The sequence below is a fragment of the Sabethes cyaneus genome, chromosome 2 (genome assembly GCF_943734655.1).
Source record: "Sabethes cyaneus chromosome 2, idSabCyanKW18_F2, whole genome shotgun sequence".
NCBI classification, from domain to species: domain Eukaryota; kingdom Metazoa; phylum Arthropoda; class Insecta; order Diptera; family Culicidae; genus Sabethes; species Sabethes cyaneus.
This window is the reverse complement of record NC_071354.1, coordinates 35,350,864-35,368,748: the sequence shown is the minus strand read 5'-3', so window position 1 is coordinate 35,368,748 and position 17,885 is coordinate 35,350,864. Positions and strand designations below refer to the sequence as shown.

The 17,885-nt window shown below is 42.0% G+C and overlaps 3 protein-coding genes across 3 annotated transcripts in view; 1 reads left to right on the top strand and 2 right to left on the bottom strand.

Moving 5' to 3' along the window:
- The first annotated feature begins 111 nt into the window (after positions 1 to 111).
- LOC128737825 (gastrula zinc finger protein XlCGF46.1-like) lies at positions 112 to 1,933 on the top strand. The gene is made up of 7 exons (XM_053832562.1): positions 112 to 261; positions 320 to 609; positions 667 to 789; positions 845 to 1,187; positions 1,247 to 1,352; positions 1,417 to 1,551; positions 1,616 to 1,933. Exons 1-7 carry the CDS (start codon positions 151 to 153, stop codon positions 1,852 to 1,854), a joined length of 1,347 nt encoding a protein of 448 aa, XP_053688537.1. The 5' UTR covers positions 112 to 150; the 3' UTR covers positions 1,855 to 1,933.
- A 318-nt stretch (positions 1,934 to 2,251) lies between these two features.
- LOC128735273 (uncharacterized) overlaps positions 2,252 to 17,885 on the bottom strand; it is a 55,100-nt gene continuing 39,466 nt past the window's right edge. The window contains exons 8-10 of the mRNA XM_053829767.1: positions 3,035 to 3,161; positions 2,750 to 2,970; positions 2,252 to 2,424 (exon numbers count right to left, since the gene is read on the bottom strand). Of these exons, the coding sequence (XP_053685742.1) occupies positions 2,273 to 2,424; positions 2,750 to 2,970; positions 3,035 to 3,161 (500 nt within the window). The 3' untranslated portion in view covers positions 2,252 to 2,272. The remainder of the gene's footprint in view (positions 2,425 to 2,749; positions 2,971 to 3,034; positions 3,162 to 17,885) is intronic.
- LOC128734093 (ATP-dependent RNA helicase DHX33) lies at positions 10,899 to 13,291 on the bottom strand. The gene is made up of 2 exons (XM_053828107.1): positions 11,123 to 13,291; positions 10,899 to 11,056 (listed from the first exon to the last, which is right to left on the bottom strand). The coding sequence occupies exon 1, from the start codon at positions 13,206 to 13,208 to the stop codon at positions 11,127 to 11,129; it is 2,082 nt and encodes a 693-aa protein (XP_053684082.1). The 5' UTR covers positions 13,209 to 13,291; the 3' UTR covers positions 10,899 to 11,056; positions 11,123 to 11,126.

Genomic DNA, 17,885 nt, shown 5'->3' with positions numbered 1-17,885 from the left:
AGAAATTCACAAAACTATTTTGTGTTGTTTTATTAATAATTTAGTATTTTGCTAAGGAAAGTGTTGATAAACTTTTCAGAAAACAAGTTTATAAATAGGATAATAATTTGCTCTTCATAAGAAATTCTTTATCACTCTTACGCCAGCAACATGGCAAGTCTTAGAATATGTAGAGTTTGTGGCAACCCAATCGCAACCGAGGAAACGGAGAAAGAATTCAGCACGGTAGCCGGCATTTATCACGTATTAACTTCCTCACAGGTTGTATTATACCAACTCTATCACCTGTTCTACATAAAAATAACAAATTGGTCAATAGCCTTCACAGGTGGAAGAATTGCATCTACCGAACAGCACCTGTTTGTGCTGCCATTCCAAACTAGTGGAGATCGACGAATTTCGAACTATGTGTGTCCAAGCTATAGAACGGTTGCAAAAAGTGGTGGTTCCATCGATTGCGAAAGAAAGAAAGGTTATTAAGAAGGAGAACAAGGCGGAAGTTGAATTCCTAGAACTAGAGTTAAAAGAAGAGTTAGGTCTTGTCCCTGAAGGGGTGCTATCTGTGAAGGTGGAGATGGACGATGCGGATAGCCTAGTGGAGGCTGATTGGTAGGGAACAAAGTATCTTCCGTTTACGTTTGTGAAAAATATGGTCTGTTTTTCTAGTTTATCTGGAAACGAAACGGAAAAAGAGGACGAATTAAGCTCGGACTTGGATGAAGTTCCTGTAGGAAAGCGTAAAAGAAAACAGAAACAGAAGGATGGTGCTAAAGAGACCACGAGAAAAACGTATGAGCCTGCTTTGATTGTTGGGCAAAACTAATTTAGATTTTTTGTCCCACAGAAAAATCGAATGTGATCAGTGTGAGAAATTTTTCTGGAACCAAAAGCGATACGAGGGTCACCTGCGAACGCACGAAGGACTGAAGCCGGCCGTGTGCGAAATTTGCCAGAAAGCATTCTCCAAGTGGACCTATCTGAAGCAACATCGCCAGACGGTTCATGCTCCGGTCGAGGCAAAGCAACGCATTCCCTGTGAGGTTCCCGGCTGCGAAAAGACGTTCGCCATGCAGCACCACCTTAAGTTCCATCTGACCAAGAAGCACACCGGCAACGGGTTGAACCCGAAGTGGAGGCACATGTGCGAGCAGTGTGGTAAGACCTTCACCACGGTGGCCAATTTGCGGGTGAGTAAAGCGTTAATAGTTTTGTTGGTAAAATTTTGAAAGTTGTTGAAATGAAACAGATTCATAAATACTCTCACGGAGGGAAAATGCCATTTGCGTGTAATCTATGTGGAAGGCGCATGGAAAGCAACTTCAAACTGAAGATTCACATGATGCGGCATAAAGGTTAGAGAATTAAGAGTGATCACGGTACTCTGAATTTTATTAGCATTTTATTGCTTTGAAACAGGAATCAAGGAACACACTTGTCCGGTTTGCGGTATGAAAAAAACCACGGTCACTGAGCTGAAGACCCATATGAACACTCACACGCGAGAGAAGCAATATCCTTGCGAAACTTGTGGGATGGTGTTTTATAGTATAGGTAATAAGCCATGTGCGGTACGTGTTGAATAACTTAAACCTACTTAATATGCCATTGTTAATAGGCAATAAACAACGTCACGTAAGGATAGTCCATCAAGGCGTAAAGGCGTACACGTGCACATATTGCGATCAATCGTTCGGGAAGGCGGAGACTCTGAAGCACCATGTTATGACCCATACCGGCGAGAAACCGCATGTGTGTGATTTGTGCGGCAAGCGGTTTATTCAACCGACGGCTCTACAGACCCACAAAAGAACGCACTTCAAAAACCATGGCAATGTGCCGCCACAGAAAACTTAGACATAAGTTCAAAGATAAGAAAAACAGTCGCTAGACCTATGATAGTGATAAAAACATACGACTAATGTAAGAAAAAAAAACTAGAAAACAAAGCAGCATTGTTTTTGCGTTGAATCGTCGCTAGTCTTTTATTTTCTTCATGTTTCTTAAAATATTCTCTTATAAGTTAGGTGCTACCTTTATTCAGGTGCGCAACACTTGCGCTTACACGTACTTTGGTTGTAATAATACCGTTTTGTTGCAGATATATATAAAAAAATTCAATGTTTTTGTCACTTTATCATACAACGCCATTTTTTAATGCTAGGAAATGAAAATCATTCACATCGTTAATACAAACCGACATGCCAATAACAGCTTACGTAGAGTATTGTCGGTGATCCTTCCTCGGCGTAAATTCCCTCTTTTTCTTCCTTCTCTAAGCCACACGATCCATGGTCAGCTTGTTGTCGCTTAGCGCTAGTGTGTCCTTCACAATGACCACAACCAACGGTACACTCCCGAGCACCATGCACACACCCATGCAGTAGAAACAGATCTCGTAGCCACCGGACAAATCCCGCAGAAGGCCTTTATTGTGGAAGATTCGTGTCGAACCAATAGTGTAATGCGTAAAAAGTGTTTTTTATATTTTTGTTGGAAGATTTGGTCGATTTTTTTTTCGGTTGGTTGGGGGAAGAATCACAACGACAGCGCACACCCACACACGAGAGGACGACACCACGGGTGAAAGACGACACGCGGCGAAACGAGCGGAAGAGACGAACGGTGCCGAAGTACGGAACGGAAAGAGAAAGAAAAGAGAAAAAAGATACAAATTCTGTTCTTGTGCTGAAAGGTAACGGTTCGATCGAAACGGGTTTTGTTACGGCCCAAAACGGATCGAAAGTTAAACCTGCTAATGGTGGCACCGAGATAGCGCCAACACTTTGAAACATCCGCACCAGCCCGTAGCTGGAGCTGATTCGTTCGGTTCCAAACAGATCGGTCAGCAAAACAGGCATCAGCAAGTACCAACTTCCCAGGCACAGTCCATAGCATCCGGCGCAGCACACGATCATGAGCCACGCTTTTGTGGTGGCGATTGTAAGCACAGCCGAACCGGCTCCCAGAATGCTGCCAAGAAGAATAAAATAAGGTAATCTTTCAATCAGATAGTAGGAAAATATGGGAAACTTACCAAACAATGTAAGCCTTTTTGCGATCAAACAAATCTAAATCGGAAAGCCATCCCAGAGCCAACCGTCCAATTAAGTCGAGTGCTGCACTAACCGCTACCAGGTATCCTGCTTCCGATTTTGTATAACCTGTTGAGAAAAATACAAAGGTGGAAAAAAATCAAATAAATTGTTATACATTTGTAGTGGAAATAAACAACTCTCGGTTGCTAAGAGCTGCTTGCTGTGATCGCAGGTTACTACAACAGCCACCTTACATCACTCCTTAATCTAAAATGCCTGATACCGGTTGCTTCCTCCGGTCGAATTGTTCCAGCAACTGGTACAACCAGAACCCTTCTTTAATTCTCACCGACAAAACCTTAAAATCAGCCAAGCAAGACGATAAACTTATTTACTTATGTGCCTAACTTCTGGGTCTGCCTCTTCTATGCTGTTCTTGCGACCGCTTAGTTGGTTCCGAGGTACAACGCTGGTCTAACAAGCCAGTTGTTCGAATGTCGGCTAGGCGGTACACATGGTCTTGACAAAACTCGCCGGCCGCTGGGTGGTCACGGAGTTGCAGTTTCCCGTGTTGAATCTCTTCAACATGTCTTTAATGTAATTTTGTTGATCGATGAAAAGCTTGCCGTTCTCTTGATCTCTTGTGATCCTCAGGCACAGGTACAGCTTGGCTTGAAGCGATTATTCAGGTACGATTTCCGCTTTATTTTCATTTTTGTGTCGTTAGTGAAGACCAGAAAATCATCCACATATACAGTCACGAAAGTCATTTTTCTTCCTTGTATGACGAACTACAGGCAAGGATCTTGCTTCGACACGGCCAGGTCAAACTCTCGCAATACCTCGTTGAGCTGGTTGTTCCATTCTTGAGTCAATTCAACCCACGTTTTAGCTTGCACAACTTCGTCGTATCACCAACAAAGCATTCGGGTCGCTCCATATAGATTTCTTCGTCCTTGCACTGACGTCCATTTGTTCGATGTCCAGATCATCCCAAAGCCTTCAGGTAACGCACGGTGGAGTTCCGCATTACTTGAGCGTAGACTTTGGTATATAGTCGATCTTATGCCGCTGTGAGCACCCCTTGGCCACGACCTACGAGTCGAGCCCTCCGGGTGGTCATCACCATCACGCTTGGTCTTGAAGACTCACTGTGTTTGGAACTTCTTCCTTCCTGGTAACGGTTAAAATGGCGCTGTAGACCAGTAATCGTGCTGAAGCTGCTGTAGTTGGTCCGTCGATTTGGCACGTGATAGAAAGAGGCTATGTTTGTATGGTGACTAAATCAGTTCGTGTCAGATTTGACATCTTCCGTTTTCCTTGCCGCTCTCCAGAGATTCGTTAGCAGGCGAGGTATAGTGCGTGAATTGCACTCAGACAATGCGACAAATTTTCGTGGCTCGAAGAATGAGTTACACGAATTATACCGCTTATTCCGTGATGAAATCCCCCTTAAGAATATAGAAGAATTCTGCATCAGAAAAGAAATTGGGTGCTCATTTATACCACCTGACGCCCCAGAATTCGGTGGCTTATGGGAAGCCGCTGTAAAGAGTATGAAGTTCCACTTGAAACGTGTGTTACAACACGGTGCTTTAACATTCAAAGAGTTTGCCACCATACTATGCCAGATTGAAGCTATATTAAATTCCCGGCCTTTGTTTTCCCAATCAGATGATCCAACTGAAGCAGCACCAATTACTCCGGCAGATTATCTTATTGGTCGCCCTATGAATTCCATTCCCGAGCCATCCTATGAATCAATGAAGATCAATCGCCTTTCGCGATGGCAACATCTACAGCAAATGCGTGAGCCTTTTTGGAGATCTTGGGTACGAGATTATTTGACTAGTTTGCAACCAAGAAGTAAGAATTGTGTACGTTATCCCAACATTCAACCAGGAATGATTGTTCTAATGGAAGATAAAAGTATGCCCCCGCAGAAGTGGAAATTGGAACGTATAAAAGTTTTTCCGGGAAATGATAATCTTGTTCGCACCGTTGAGCTCAAAATTGGAGATACCGTGTTTCGTCGTCCAGTCACAAAATTGTCCTTATTATCTATCGAAGATAACAACCACTGATCGATTCCAACAAGTTTCTCAAGACATATCCAACCAAGTAGATTTCTTTTGCGCCCGGGAGGATGTTCGGAACGGAATTTTCCACACGCAGAAAAATGATGATAGTTTGAAATTAGCTCGCATATACGAATTCAAGTTATTCGAAATTTAAAATATAGCTTATGACGCCAAGGCAAAATAAATTTGACGCGTTTCATTTTTGAAATTTAAAAATAGATTATTTTTTGGCTGCATAAAGGTTGAAGAGACGTTGATTAAGCGACTGAAAAAGCATTGCAAAACTATTTCTCGTTCTAAAAATAGAATTGACAGCATTGCGCAAATTGGTTATTTCAAAACACGTAAAAGCCTCTATTAAGCTCCATTGCAGCTTTGAAAGCAGCTACCCAAGTAACAATTCCAGGCTGACCAAACGTTTTTTAGCTGAATTTATTCAACCTGTGGCTAAACTATGGTTTAGTATTAGAAATAAAAACCTTTTGTCAGCTTTTAAACATGTATATTTAGTGATTTTATCAAACTTCGGGCTTGCTAACGAAGCTGCAATGGAGCTTAATAGAGGCTTTTGCGCGTTTTTAAATAATTTGCGCAAAGCTGGAAACAAGGTGCACAGAGGTTATATGAAGAGCGACATAATTGCTCAACAAGTGTTTTTTCTGCCTCAAACGAAATAGGTTGTATAAGTTCTCCAATTTCGGCTGAATAAGTATTGTAAAATTGTTTACATAAATTTTATTCGATGCATATTCAGCTATGACATTATTCAGGCTGCTAAAATATTTAATCAGCGCATAAATGTTTCGTTGGAGGGCTGTTTATTAAGATGACATCGTTTATTCAGCTAGTATAGCACAATTATTGAGAATATTGACGGGTTGTGGAGAGGTTGAAAATGCGCTTAATCTGCTTGTGACACTATTATGTGAAGCAGCTGATTTACAGCGCATTCGTTGGCTGCTTAATCACTTATAGAATACAGAGGCCTTTACTTCAATTTATTCAGCGCCTACCACCTGTATTCAGAGTTAAATCAGCTGTGACCAAATCAGTAGCATTTTAATTCAGCTTCGGTGTTTGTTGGGACGCCACCACCACAGGGACCAAGCGAACGACGCATCAACGAGAAACAAATGGAAACCAACCACGCACACGATTCGTCAGCCAATCAGCGACCAGCAGCGTCTGCAGCGCAATTAGTTTTAGGTATAAATAGTGGCGCTCCAGCGCAGATTAGTTCATAAGTTTTCTGACCATTATACGGTATACATCGAAAGGATAAAGTGTTCCCTTATTTCAAGTATCCTGAGAAAGCCGAAGAGAGCTGCTCGTGTACTACTGGAAACTAGTGTCTGAAGAGTTTTAGGCATCGTTCTTTTAAGAACGTTGCTTACCGAGTTAGCTATCACCGCTATCCTTTCCGTGTGGCACGCTGTTGCCACTGTCCTTTGCGTGCTTTCCCCATCCTGTGTACAGCACTGCGCCGAAGCAGTCTACAGTGTCCGCTGCGCTGACCCTGTTTAGTTAGCAGCACGCCAGTAAGCGGTTAGGAGGTACCGCGCACCCACCTCTATATGTTGGCATAGGCGTCAACAGGTATTGCGCAAGGTACGACTCCGGACGTGTATGTCAAGGCTTTCCAGTATGGACGGGCAATCCGTTCGCGAGGTCAACAAATCGGAGACAATTATCGCTCTATTCACATCACGACGAATATGAAGAGGATCTACGTCGATGAGGTTACGGTTGTACGTAACTTGGCAGTCGGAAAGGATTATTCCACGGAAGTCTCCGAAGAGCAAAACGATTGAATTTCCGCTGCACTGACTCGATTCGGCTAACTCCATTTTAATAGTATAGGGACTCCAAACTGGAGCGCAATATTCTAGATTGGAGCAGACTAATGCACAATAAAATGTTTTCAAGCAGTAAACATCATTGAAGGTCTTGCCGATGCGCACAATAAAGCCAAGCTTTCTGTAAGCCTTGTCCACGATGAACGCGATGTGCTGTTTGAAAGCATATTAAGAGTCAAGCTGTATAACCAGATCCTTGAAGCAATTTTCGTGACGTAATGGCATATTTGACAGCCTGTAGTCAAAAGCTAATGGCTTCAACTTGTTAGAAACTGTAATGACTTTATACTTGTTGGGGTTTAGCAGCATGTAGTTGTCCACACACCATTTTGCAAAGGTCGATATGTAATTCTTCCTGAAGGACTGCTGCGTCGGATGGATTTTCAATTTTCGAGTACAACTTGAGATCGTATGCAAACAAGAGTGGCGGTCCTTTAAGCATAAGCAAGTAGTTGACGTCATTGAAGTAGATAAGGAATATTAAAGGACCGAGATTGCTGCCTTGTGGGATTCCAGAATGAGCAGCGAACGATCCTGAGAGACTGCTCTCAATGTTCACTTTTAAGTGGCGATCGGAAAGGTATGAACGGAACCAACGCAGCAACGGACCACCTATGCCACAAGCTTACCCAGATTGGCAATGGCAATTTGGTGGCAGTGACGTAACCAGGATTTTCGTTTGGGGGGGAGGGGAGAGGGCAAGCCATTTTTTTTATTAGAAAAGTTTTAAACCTAAGAGGTTTACTCGCCTCTGGAGAACTTTCAAGCATACGTGCGCGGAGTTCCCAAAAGCAAATAAACATTGTCGAAAACTGTACCCACCAGCCACCATTAAACGCGTGAAAAGGTGGATAGAGGTGCTTATCGAAATACTGCTTCCACCTGTCGACCATCTCGCGCTCGTTTGCGATTAGATCCCCTCCCTCGTCCCTACACATGTCAGGTTTAGGAGTGTAGCCCTTATGAGTTTAGTTCACCTTCTTGTGAATCTTGCGTCATTAGCTCTTTTTTCCTCTCTATCGCTTGTTGGCATTCCCCGTCGAACTAATCATTTCGTGCACTCCAGGTTTCTACTCCTAGCATCGCGTTTGTGGCCTCATGGACGGCCGAGCGTATCATACTCCATCCGTTCTCGAAGGTCAAAGCATCTAGCGCCGCACAGGTAGGCACAGCTTCATCCAGCACGCGCGCGTAGTTTTCGGCAGCTAGCGGTTTATTTAGCTGCCGAATGTATAACCGAGGAGGGCGACTTTGTTGCGAAGTTCCACCGTCGATAGTTTTAACCACACCTTCTCACCTTTGCAACAGATCTCCTGTAGCGCCACGATGCCAAACTTTCGTGGTTTTAAACAATCGAGCAACACCCTCCCAGATAACACAAAATCGTAATAGAAAGTTCACATTAAATCGTTTTCATGTCAATTTCACATTGGAATTGTATAATGATTAGAGTATGTTAAACCGAAGTGAACAATAAGTTGTTTTGCAGTCGTGCGTGTTTTCATATACAATTCATGGCTGTGAATTATAAAGCAGGATAGACAATTGCAATATTTGATTATATCTTAATCATATATTCAGGAGTATTTGGTTGCGTGTTATAAAAACTGCGCAAAATAGAATTACAAATAGTTGTCAACATTTTCGCACGTATATCGCCTCCACTTTGGTACATATATGTTCTTATATGGCGTGAAATATAACTTTTTCGTTCAGATATGATTTCGTATACCTCAGTTGCAATCGAGATATACAAACCAAATGGTTTACTGGGCTGTCGCCACCAACGAAATTTAGCGATTTGCATTTCCAGGTACCAAGTCTCCATTCCATGTCCTTATTTCGTTGCCTTTGCCAATGCCGAATGTTCCGAGTAACGGAGAGCTACCTAGTTGAGAATTTTCAAAGATTATGTGAGATACAAAATGATGTCGGCTATATTTATTATTTCGGGGGGAGGGGGGCGAGGGCAAGGCCCCCAGGGTCCCCCCTGGCTACGTGGCTGTTTGGTGGTTCAATTTGTCGAAAGCTACGGAAAGATCAGTGTATATAACATCTGTTTGTGAGTCAAGAGACAAGAGTATGTCAAGAAATTGGTAACAGTGGTAACGCTTAAGCATAAAATCAGAGATGTACTCCTTGAAAAATGCGAATACTGGTTCAAACACGGCAAGATCAAACATGTGAGAGCTAGCCGCTGAATCGAAATACCATAGCACACCATAATATTTCCGTTTGACTTGGAGGTGCCCTGTTTTTGCGCACAGTTCGCTGCAAAATGCTCCGGTTTCTTACACGTGGAGTACGCTCTGTTCTTCTCTGCTTTCGGTTGTCTTAGTTTCTTCTTGGTGTAGAGAGCTCCTTGCAAAGTAGGTCTTCAACCTCTTTAAAGGCCGATTCACGTTTTGCAAAATTTTCGTTTATACAACGTTCGCTGTCAATTCCACTCCGAGCGCCTTCTAATCATAGGCTTGTAGTATTCGGGGAGTCCTTTCATTAGTAAAGAAGCCAATCATTGATCATTGAGCTCGAAACCGATTCCCCTCAAGCTGTTGGTCGTAGTTACTAGCTCGTCCACGTAATCCTCTGCCGATCCGCACTTCTCGAGATTCACTAAGGTCAGCCGGTCCAGCAAGCCAATCCTCATCAGCAGATCTTACTTACTTATGTGTTCATGTCCACCGGTTCGGCCGAACAAGGCGATGAAACCAGAGATCTCCACTGCCGACGGTTACCCGCCAAGGCTTTTAGCTGTCGCCAGGTTCTTGTCTATAACCTGGATATCGTTCGTTAAGCAAAGTCGCCATGAGCCTCTGGGTCTGCCTCCTCTACGTTGTACTTGCGGATTCCAGTCGAGTGCTTCTCTGCAGATCGCGTTCGATCCTTTCCTTAAAGTGTGTCCGATGCACTTCCACCTACGTTTACGAACTGCTGTTGCTATCGACCGTTGATGACATCAACGATGAAGTTGCTCATTGGATATCCAGTTGTCAGGTCCCCAGATACGAATATTACATCGCAGGCACCGACTAATAAATACCTGCATATTTTGGCATTGTCTTCACTGAAGCGCACCACGTTTCGCAGGCAAACAGCAGTACGGATATAACGTTTGAATTGAAAATTCGGGGATTTGAATGTAATCTGGTTTGAGCGCCAAATCTTTCGCAGACTGCTGTCCTGGAACGCCCTCTGCAGGCAAACAGTCCCGTTTCTATAGGAAACTCCATAGAAAATGGGACTGTTATGCGATTTACGGCAGCATACCAGGCTGCAGTTATTCTGTTCGAGGGTAAGGAACATTATCGCTAACGTCCTCTTTTCCAATTTTCGGCCGGCTTCAGTGTTCCAGAAAGCTTATTGAATCAGTCATCTTCATCGCGAACGCCCACGACGCGTAGTTTTGACGCCCTCTCTCCATGAACGGTAAATCCATGAACAGTCGCCGTTTCTCGCGATGATTATTTTTTCCCAAATTCCGTTTTCTTCAGAAATTTAAACTTACATTCCTGTCTGACTATGAACACTCTGGGAACATAACCACTTGTAGTGGAAATGAAAAATGCGTCTATAAAGTCTGAACCAGGATGAATATATTTGTCAACTATTTACAGGGTATCAACAACTCTCAGTTGCTAAAAGCTGTTTGCTGTGATCGTACTTACTATTTTCAGCCTACTAAGATAATAGTTTTTCTAACCAATCTAACCAATTTAGCACATAAAGCATATAAAGATTATGCTTACCTTAGTACCTGTGAAATCAATACTTTTCCTAATTTTGTTTAAAATTGAACATACTTACAGCTATTTGTATGTAGATTATAGCATTCCGATACCTCGAATGAGTTCCAAAAGATTTCAAGGCAAACAGGTAATGCTTCTTCAAAATAAGTAAGAGTAAAACAAATGCAATTCTACGAATAAAGTTTATAACATGAATACAAACACATGTTTAAAAATATCTTAGTTTGGGCGTTTGTTCCGCGCACATTGCATTGCTTCGGCATTTACGCATTAAATGCATTTTTTAAATACACCACCCACTTCCGATAGTCGGGAACTTTTATCACACATGGCATAAACTGGAAATAGAAAAAAATGAAAACAATAAGTGCTGATGCTTCACAAAAATCACTCAATTATGGCACCTCATCAACGTATCCCATGATAGCTGGTGGTATAGCTGCTACTGCTACCTCGATTGCCGCCGCACGTTATCCGATCTAGGAATGCACAGTGCGGCACCACCTCGCCGATCCATTCCGGTTCCAGCTCGCTAACCGTTCGCAGATAACTATTACCCGTTTGCACCAGTTCCGTAAAGAGTACATAGCCAGGCCTAGCCCGCCCGGCGAGCACACTAGACGGATGAATACGGCACCGAGTCCGACTGGACAGCGTCAGGTAGCTGTTGTCCCGCTGCAGTTCGGCCACGTTTTTGTACAACCCACCGAGAAGACATTTCACAATCGGAACCGGATCGTTATGGCAAGTGCTTGACTGAAGATTTAAGCTTTGGCAAATGTCGACCAGCTGCTGCCGGACAGCAGCGGCGTGACTGAGGTTTCGTTCGAGCAGGAAATTATCGAAGCACCAACGTTTTGGCTTGTCCTTCGTTCGATATTCGTTGAAAACATTCAACAAGGTCAGATGATCTCCGCATTTGGCATGAAACTTTGCGTGGACGGTTAATAACTGGTCACGCTTTTGGTTATTGTTAAGGAATATATTTTCACTGGAAAGCATAGCTACGATGGACAGGATTTCCTCAAGGCAACCAAACTCCGAAGCACTGAGTAGCAGTTTGGAATACTTTGGGTCCAGTGGAAGCTTAGACATTTTCCAACCGATTGTAGTAAGTGCTGGCGTTTCAACGGACAGAATTGCACCGAGTTCTTTAAGCTCCTGAAGTGCACAGTCGATAGCATCCGCCGGTGGTTTATCGAGGAAATCAAACTGGCGACTGTCGATGCCCAAAGCCAGTAACTGTAGAACAGATGCCGTAATATTGCAACGCAGAATCTCCGGTTTACTGTTCGCTTCCATGGCTTGAAACTCTTCGGAAGTGTAAACTCGGTAACATTCACCGTCTTCCATGCGACCTGCCCGTCCGGTCCGTTGCCACGCTTGTGCCTTAGATATCCATGTCACTTTGAGGGTGTCGATTCCCGTAAGAGAATCAAAAGCACGTACCTTTGATTTGCCGCAATCGATGACATATTTGATACCTGGTATGGTGATAGAAGTTTCGGCAATATTGGTAGCCAGAATGACTTTCCGTGTGAATGGTGGAGCCGGAAGGAATGCATCCATTTGACTGTTCTGAGTCATAGCCGCATACATCGGATATACAACCAACCGTAGATGATCGCGTTGGTAGATTGTTTTAGCTAACCTCCGTACTAAACTAGCCATTGATTCAATTTCCTCCTGACCCGTAAGGAAAACCAAAATATCTCCGCCGTCATTTTGCTTTTCGTGAATTTGAAATATTGTCGTGACACACGCCTCCAAGTAGTTGATATTGTCCAAACATTGGAACACTTTCACCGTAAAATTGCTTCCCCGCAGATAGAGTGGTGGACAGTTGTTAAAATATTGCGCAAAATGGTCCACATCCATTGTGGCAGACATAACGACGACCTTCAGCGGCTCCAGTAGCTTTGTCCTTCGTATTTGCTGTGCTTTTTTAACTATTCCAAACAGAACATCAGTGGCAATTGTCCTTTCGTGCGCCTCATCCAGTATTATTATACTGTAGTTTTTGAGCAACTGATCCGACAAAGCCTCTCGGAACAATATACCATCCGTCATAAATTTAATCTGAGTGTTTTCTGACGTAACATCCTCGAAACGAACCGCATATCCAACAACGTCCCCGACCGTTCCTCCCTGTTCCTGTGCTACCCTTTTGGCAACGGTAATTGCCGCAACCCGCCGGGGTTGCGTTACAGCAATCATCTTATCCTGATGGACACCATCTTCATAAAGATACTGAGGAATCTGTGTGCTCTTACCGGAACCGGTATCACTGAGCAGAATCAGCGTCTGGTGTCGCTTTACCTTATCCACTATTTGCTTGCGAACGTTGTAAATTGGCAAACCCTGTCGATGTAAATTAATGAGCCGTGCATTCGGGGGTTGCTTAAATCCGGTCACTCCGTTACCGTTCTCGGAAATCGATTGCCCGTTGGAACCACCAGCACCCGGATCCTTCGGGTATGACCGTTTCATTGTTTTCCTGGTAGAATTTTCGACACCAATTTTACAATTTCCTTCAGAAAACCGAGAAAACCACACCGCACTTTGTTTTTATTCACCAGACATGAGGTTTGCCTATTTTACTTCTTTTCTCTTCAGTTAGAGATGCCAGAAATTTTAAAACGAGCGATTGACCGTAAATCCAGTATTTTACAGTATTTTTTTTTAGTATTTTATCTACGAAAATTTACCCACATTTTACGTAAAAAAATATAATTTTGATTAATAATACAACATCTGATAATACTTTAACGTAATTCTGTTCAAAAATTAAAAATACTGCAAAATATCTGCACTCTTTTACAATCTGAACTACAGTTCGCAAATGCCGGCACATCTGGAAACACTGCAGGAATGTCGTTTGACGGATGCCATCGCAGTGCAAATTCGAATTTCGAGCATGCGCAGTTGTAGATGCAGTAGGGGTGTCCGATATTGATAAAACTATTACTTGCATGCAAGTTTTCAATTCGATCAACTGAGAAAAAAGAAAATCTAATGAAAATATCTTAATCTGCCATATTGATTTTCAAAACATAGTGTCTTCACAAAAGTTCTCTATTTCTTGTGACTAGCGAAATATTCTCAATCATTTTATAAATTTGTAGGTTTTTTCGAATGGTTTACAAATATACTCAGTATGTTATTAACGGCTACATTTTATCTTAAGACTATTTATAGCTAAAATATATATGAGAGGAGTTAAAAAATATTTTGATGAAATACACACATTTTAAGTTGCTTTTTGCACAACTAGTTTTACGTGAATTTTGGAAATTTACGCGGTTTTTTCACTCAAATATTGAACTAAAGTTTTTGGAGTGGCTTAGGCTGTGAACCATTTCGCGAAATTTTTAACTTTTTGGTTAAAATTTGACAGTTCGATGGTTATTTCTCCTTGAGTGGTTAAAATCAGTTCAAAATGTGAACCATTTCATATTTGACGGATTGATAGTTTTTTTTGCTCACTGAGAGCATATAAGGTGAGGATGAAAATATTGTTTTTTCTGTCCGAGTTAAAATCGGAGGAATTTTTGATGTTCATTTGCTTTTTTTGATAGATAAAATTCATCTCATTTCAATCCGGGTTGTTTGAACAAATTTGTAATGCGATAAGCATCCATACCAATGTAAAACAAATCTATCGAAAAATCAGCGAAACTTGTCGAAGCTCTCTTCCTCACCTGTGCATATCTCATTGGCTCTCAGAACTTGGTTAAAACTAACCATGCTCCCGAGCAGGGTTGTTTTCGGAAAACCATCGAACTGTCAAATTTTAACCAAAAAGTTAAAAATTTCGCGAAATGGTTCACAGCCTTAGTAGAAAACGAAACCTGAAATTGAAGAAAAGAAGAAAACTTCTTCCAATCTAAAGTTTACTATTAATATTTATTCCCGACAGATATGTACGTATCTCGCCTACGACTTGCAGGCTTCCTCGATGTCTGTTTTCGAGTTCGAACCCTGCAAGTCGTAGGCGAAATACGACCCAAGGAACATTTATGTTGTATAGCAGCTTATCAAGCGCTTGTTCCATTGATTTTAGTTATACAATAGTTGAACAAGAATACTCTTAAACAAAAATGTTTGTTGGGGAATCTGTCGGGAATAAATATTAGATAGTAGAATTTAATTTGGAAAAAGTCTTCTTCTTTTCTTTAATTTCAGGTTGGATATTGGAATTTACGCGTTTGTGAATTTACCCAATTTTTATGTTTGTCTGCTTGTTTGTTTATGTTCAAGACCTTTTACTTACCATTTTTCGTCATTCAGGTCTGAATTTTTTATGTAATTATTTTGATTTATGCAGAACGTATCCTTCGCGTAAAAAGTGATTTTAATCTACAATACCTATAGAAAAGGATTTCTGTCTGTCTGCCTGCCCCTATGTTCCTTTTAGGATCGAAAACAACTGAAAATTTGCATGTAGGGGTTTTTGGGGCTACGGAAGGTTCTCTCGATGGCAAAAGTCCCCTCCCCCCACTAAGAGGGGGGGGGGGGCTCCCATACAAATCTATGCCTGAAAAATGGATTTCTGTCTGCTTTGTGTTCCTTATAGAATCGAAAACTATTGAACCGATCGGAGTGAAAATTTGCATGTAGGGGTTTTTAATGCCAGGGAAGGTTCTTATGATGGTTAGAGATCCCTCCCCCCACCAAGAGGGGGGGCTCCCATACAAATCTATACCTATAAAAATGGATTTCTGTCTGTCTGCTCGAATGTTCCTTATAGAATCGAAAGCTGCTGAACCGATCGGCGTGCAAATTTGCATATAGGGGTTTCTGGGGCCAGGGAAGCTTCTTATGATGGTTAGAGACCCCTCCTCCCTCCCCAGATAACACAAAATCGTAATACAAAGTTCACATTAAATCGTTTTCATGTCAATTTCACATTGGAATTGTATAATGATTAGAGTATGTCAAATCGAAGTGAACAATAAGTTGTTTTGCAGTCGTGCGTGTCTTCATATACAATTCATGACTGTGAATTATAAAGCAGTATAGACGATTGCAATATTTGATTATATCTTAATCATATATTCAGGAGTATTTAGTTGCGTGTTATAAAAACTACGCAAAATAGAATTACAAATAATTGTCAAAATTTTCGCACGTATATCGCCTCCACTTTGGTACATATATGTTCTTATATGGCGTGCAATATAACTTTTTCGTTCAGATATGGTTTCGTATATCTCAGTTGCAATCGAGATATACAAACCAAATGGTTTACTGGGTCTAAGAGGGGGTGCTCCCATACAAATGAAACAGAAATTTCTGCATAACTCGAGAATTAATCAAGCAAATGGAACAAAATTTTACATGTGGGTGTTTTTGGAGACAAGAATTTTTTCTATGGTGAATTGAGACCCCTCCCCACTTTAGGAGGGGAGGCTTCTATACAAATGAAATACAAATTTCCTCATAACTCGAAAACTAATCAAGCAAATGGAACTATATTTGGCATGTGTTTTTGGAGGCATGAATTTTTTCTATGATGAATTGAGACCCCTTACCTTTTTAGGAGGGAGGCGCCCATACAAATGAAATACAAATTTCCTTTTAACTCGAGAACTAATCAAGTAAATGGAACAAAATTGGACCTGTAGGTGTTTTTGGAGACAAGAATTTTTTCTATAGTGAATTGAAACCTTTCCCTACTTTAGGAGGGGGGGCTCTCATACAAATAAAATACAAATTTCCTCATAACTCGAGAATTAATTAATCAAATGGAACCATATTTGGCATGTGGGTGTTTTTGGAGGCAACCATTTTTTCTATGATGAATTAGGACCCCTTACCTTTTTAAGAGGGGGGGGGCTCTCATACAAACGAAATACAAATTTCCTCATAACTCTAGAACTAATCAAGCAAATGGAACCAAATTTATCATGTGGGTGTTTTTGTAGGCAAGAATATTTTCTATGGTATATTTTCTATGGATTTCCCCACTTTAAGAGGGGGGGCTCCTATACAAATGAAAAACAAATTTCCTCATAACTCGCGAACTAATCAAGCAAATGGAACCAAATTTGACATGTAAGTGGTTTTGGACGCAAGATTTTTTTCTATGGTGAATTGAGACCCCTCTCTTCTTTAGAAAGCGAGTTATGGCCCATCTCCCCTTTAAAAGGGTGGGCTTCCATACAAATGAAATGCAAATTTCCTCTTATCTCGAGAACTAATCAATCAAATGGAACCAAACTTGGCATGTGGGAGTTTTAGATGGCAGAAATTTTTTCTATGGTGAATTACGAGTTACGACCCCTTTCCCTTTTAAGAGCGGAGCTCCCATACAAATAAAATTCAAATTTCCTTATAACTTGAGAACTAATCAAGCAAATGGAACCAAATTTGGCATGTGGGAGATTTTGGAGTCTTGAATTTATTTTACGATAGTTAGAGACCTCTAACCCCTGTGGTAGGGGGATATGGACTCTCATACAAATAAAACAGAAATTTATGCGAAACTCAAAAACTAATCGAACTCGAGAAATTCGAGACTCTTCCATAAAACATTAGTCAATACAAGACCACAAAAACTATCTATAGTAACACTAGATCATTCAGGACGAGACGGTCGCGAGTGTTGCCGCCCAAGCAGCACCATTTGTTGCATGAAGGGTTCTTCTTCTTCTTCAGCAGCATAGAGCCGGGGTGGCTCGTGCTGTTTCAAGCACTCGTCTCCATTCAACTCGGTCTTGGGCCACTCGTCGCCAATTTCCTACTCGTCTCAGAAGTCGCAAATCGCTTTCGACCTGGTCGAGCCATCGTGCACGTTGGGCCCCCCTGTTCCTGGTGCCGGTGGGGTTGTTGAAGAGGACCGTTTTCGTCGCACTGTCGTCCGGCATCCTTACGACGTGTCCGGCCCACCGTAGCCTGCTAACTTTCGCTAGATGTACGATGGGAATCTCCCCAAGCAGTGCCTGTAGCTCGTGATTCATACGCCTCCGCCACTCTCCGCTTTCAGTTTGTACTCCGCCAAATATCGTCCGCAGCACTTTCCGCTCAAACACGGCAAGGGCGCGTATGTCCTCCGTAAGCAGCGTCACGGCTTCAAGTCCATAAAGAACTACCGGTCTAATAATGGTTTTGTACATTGTTAGCTTCGTGCGGCGGCGTATGCTTCCTGATCGTAGCGTTTTACGA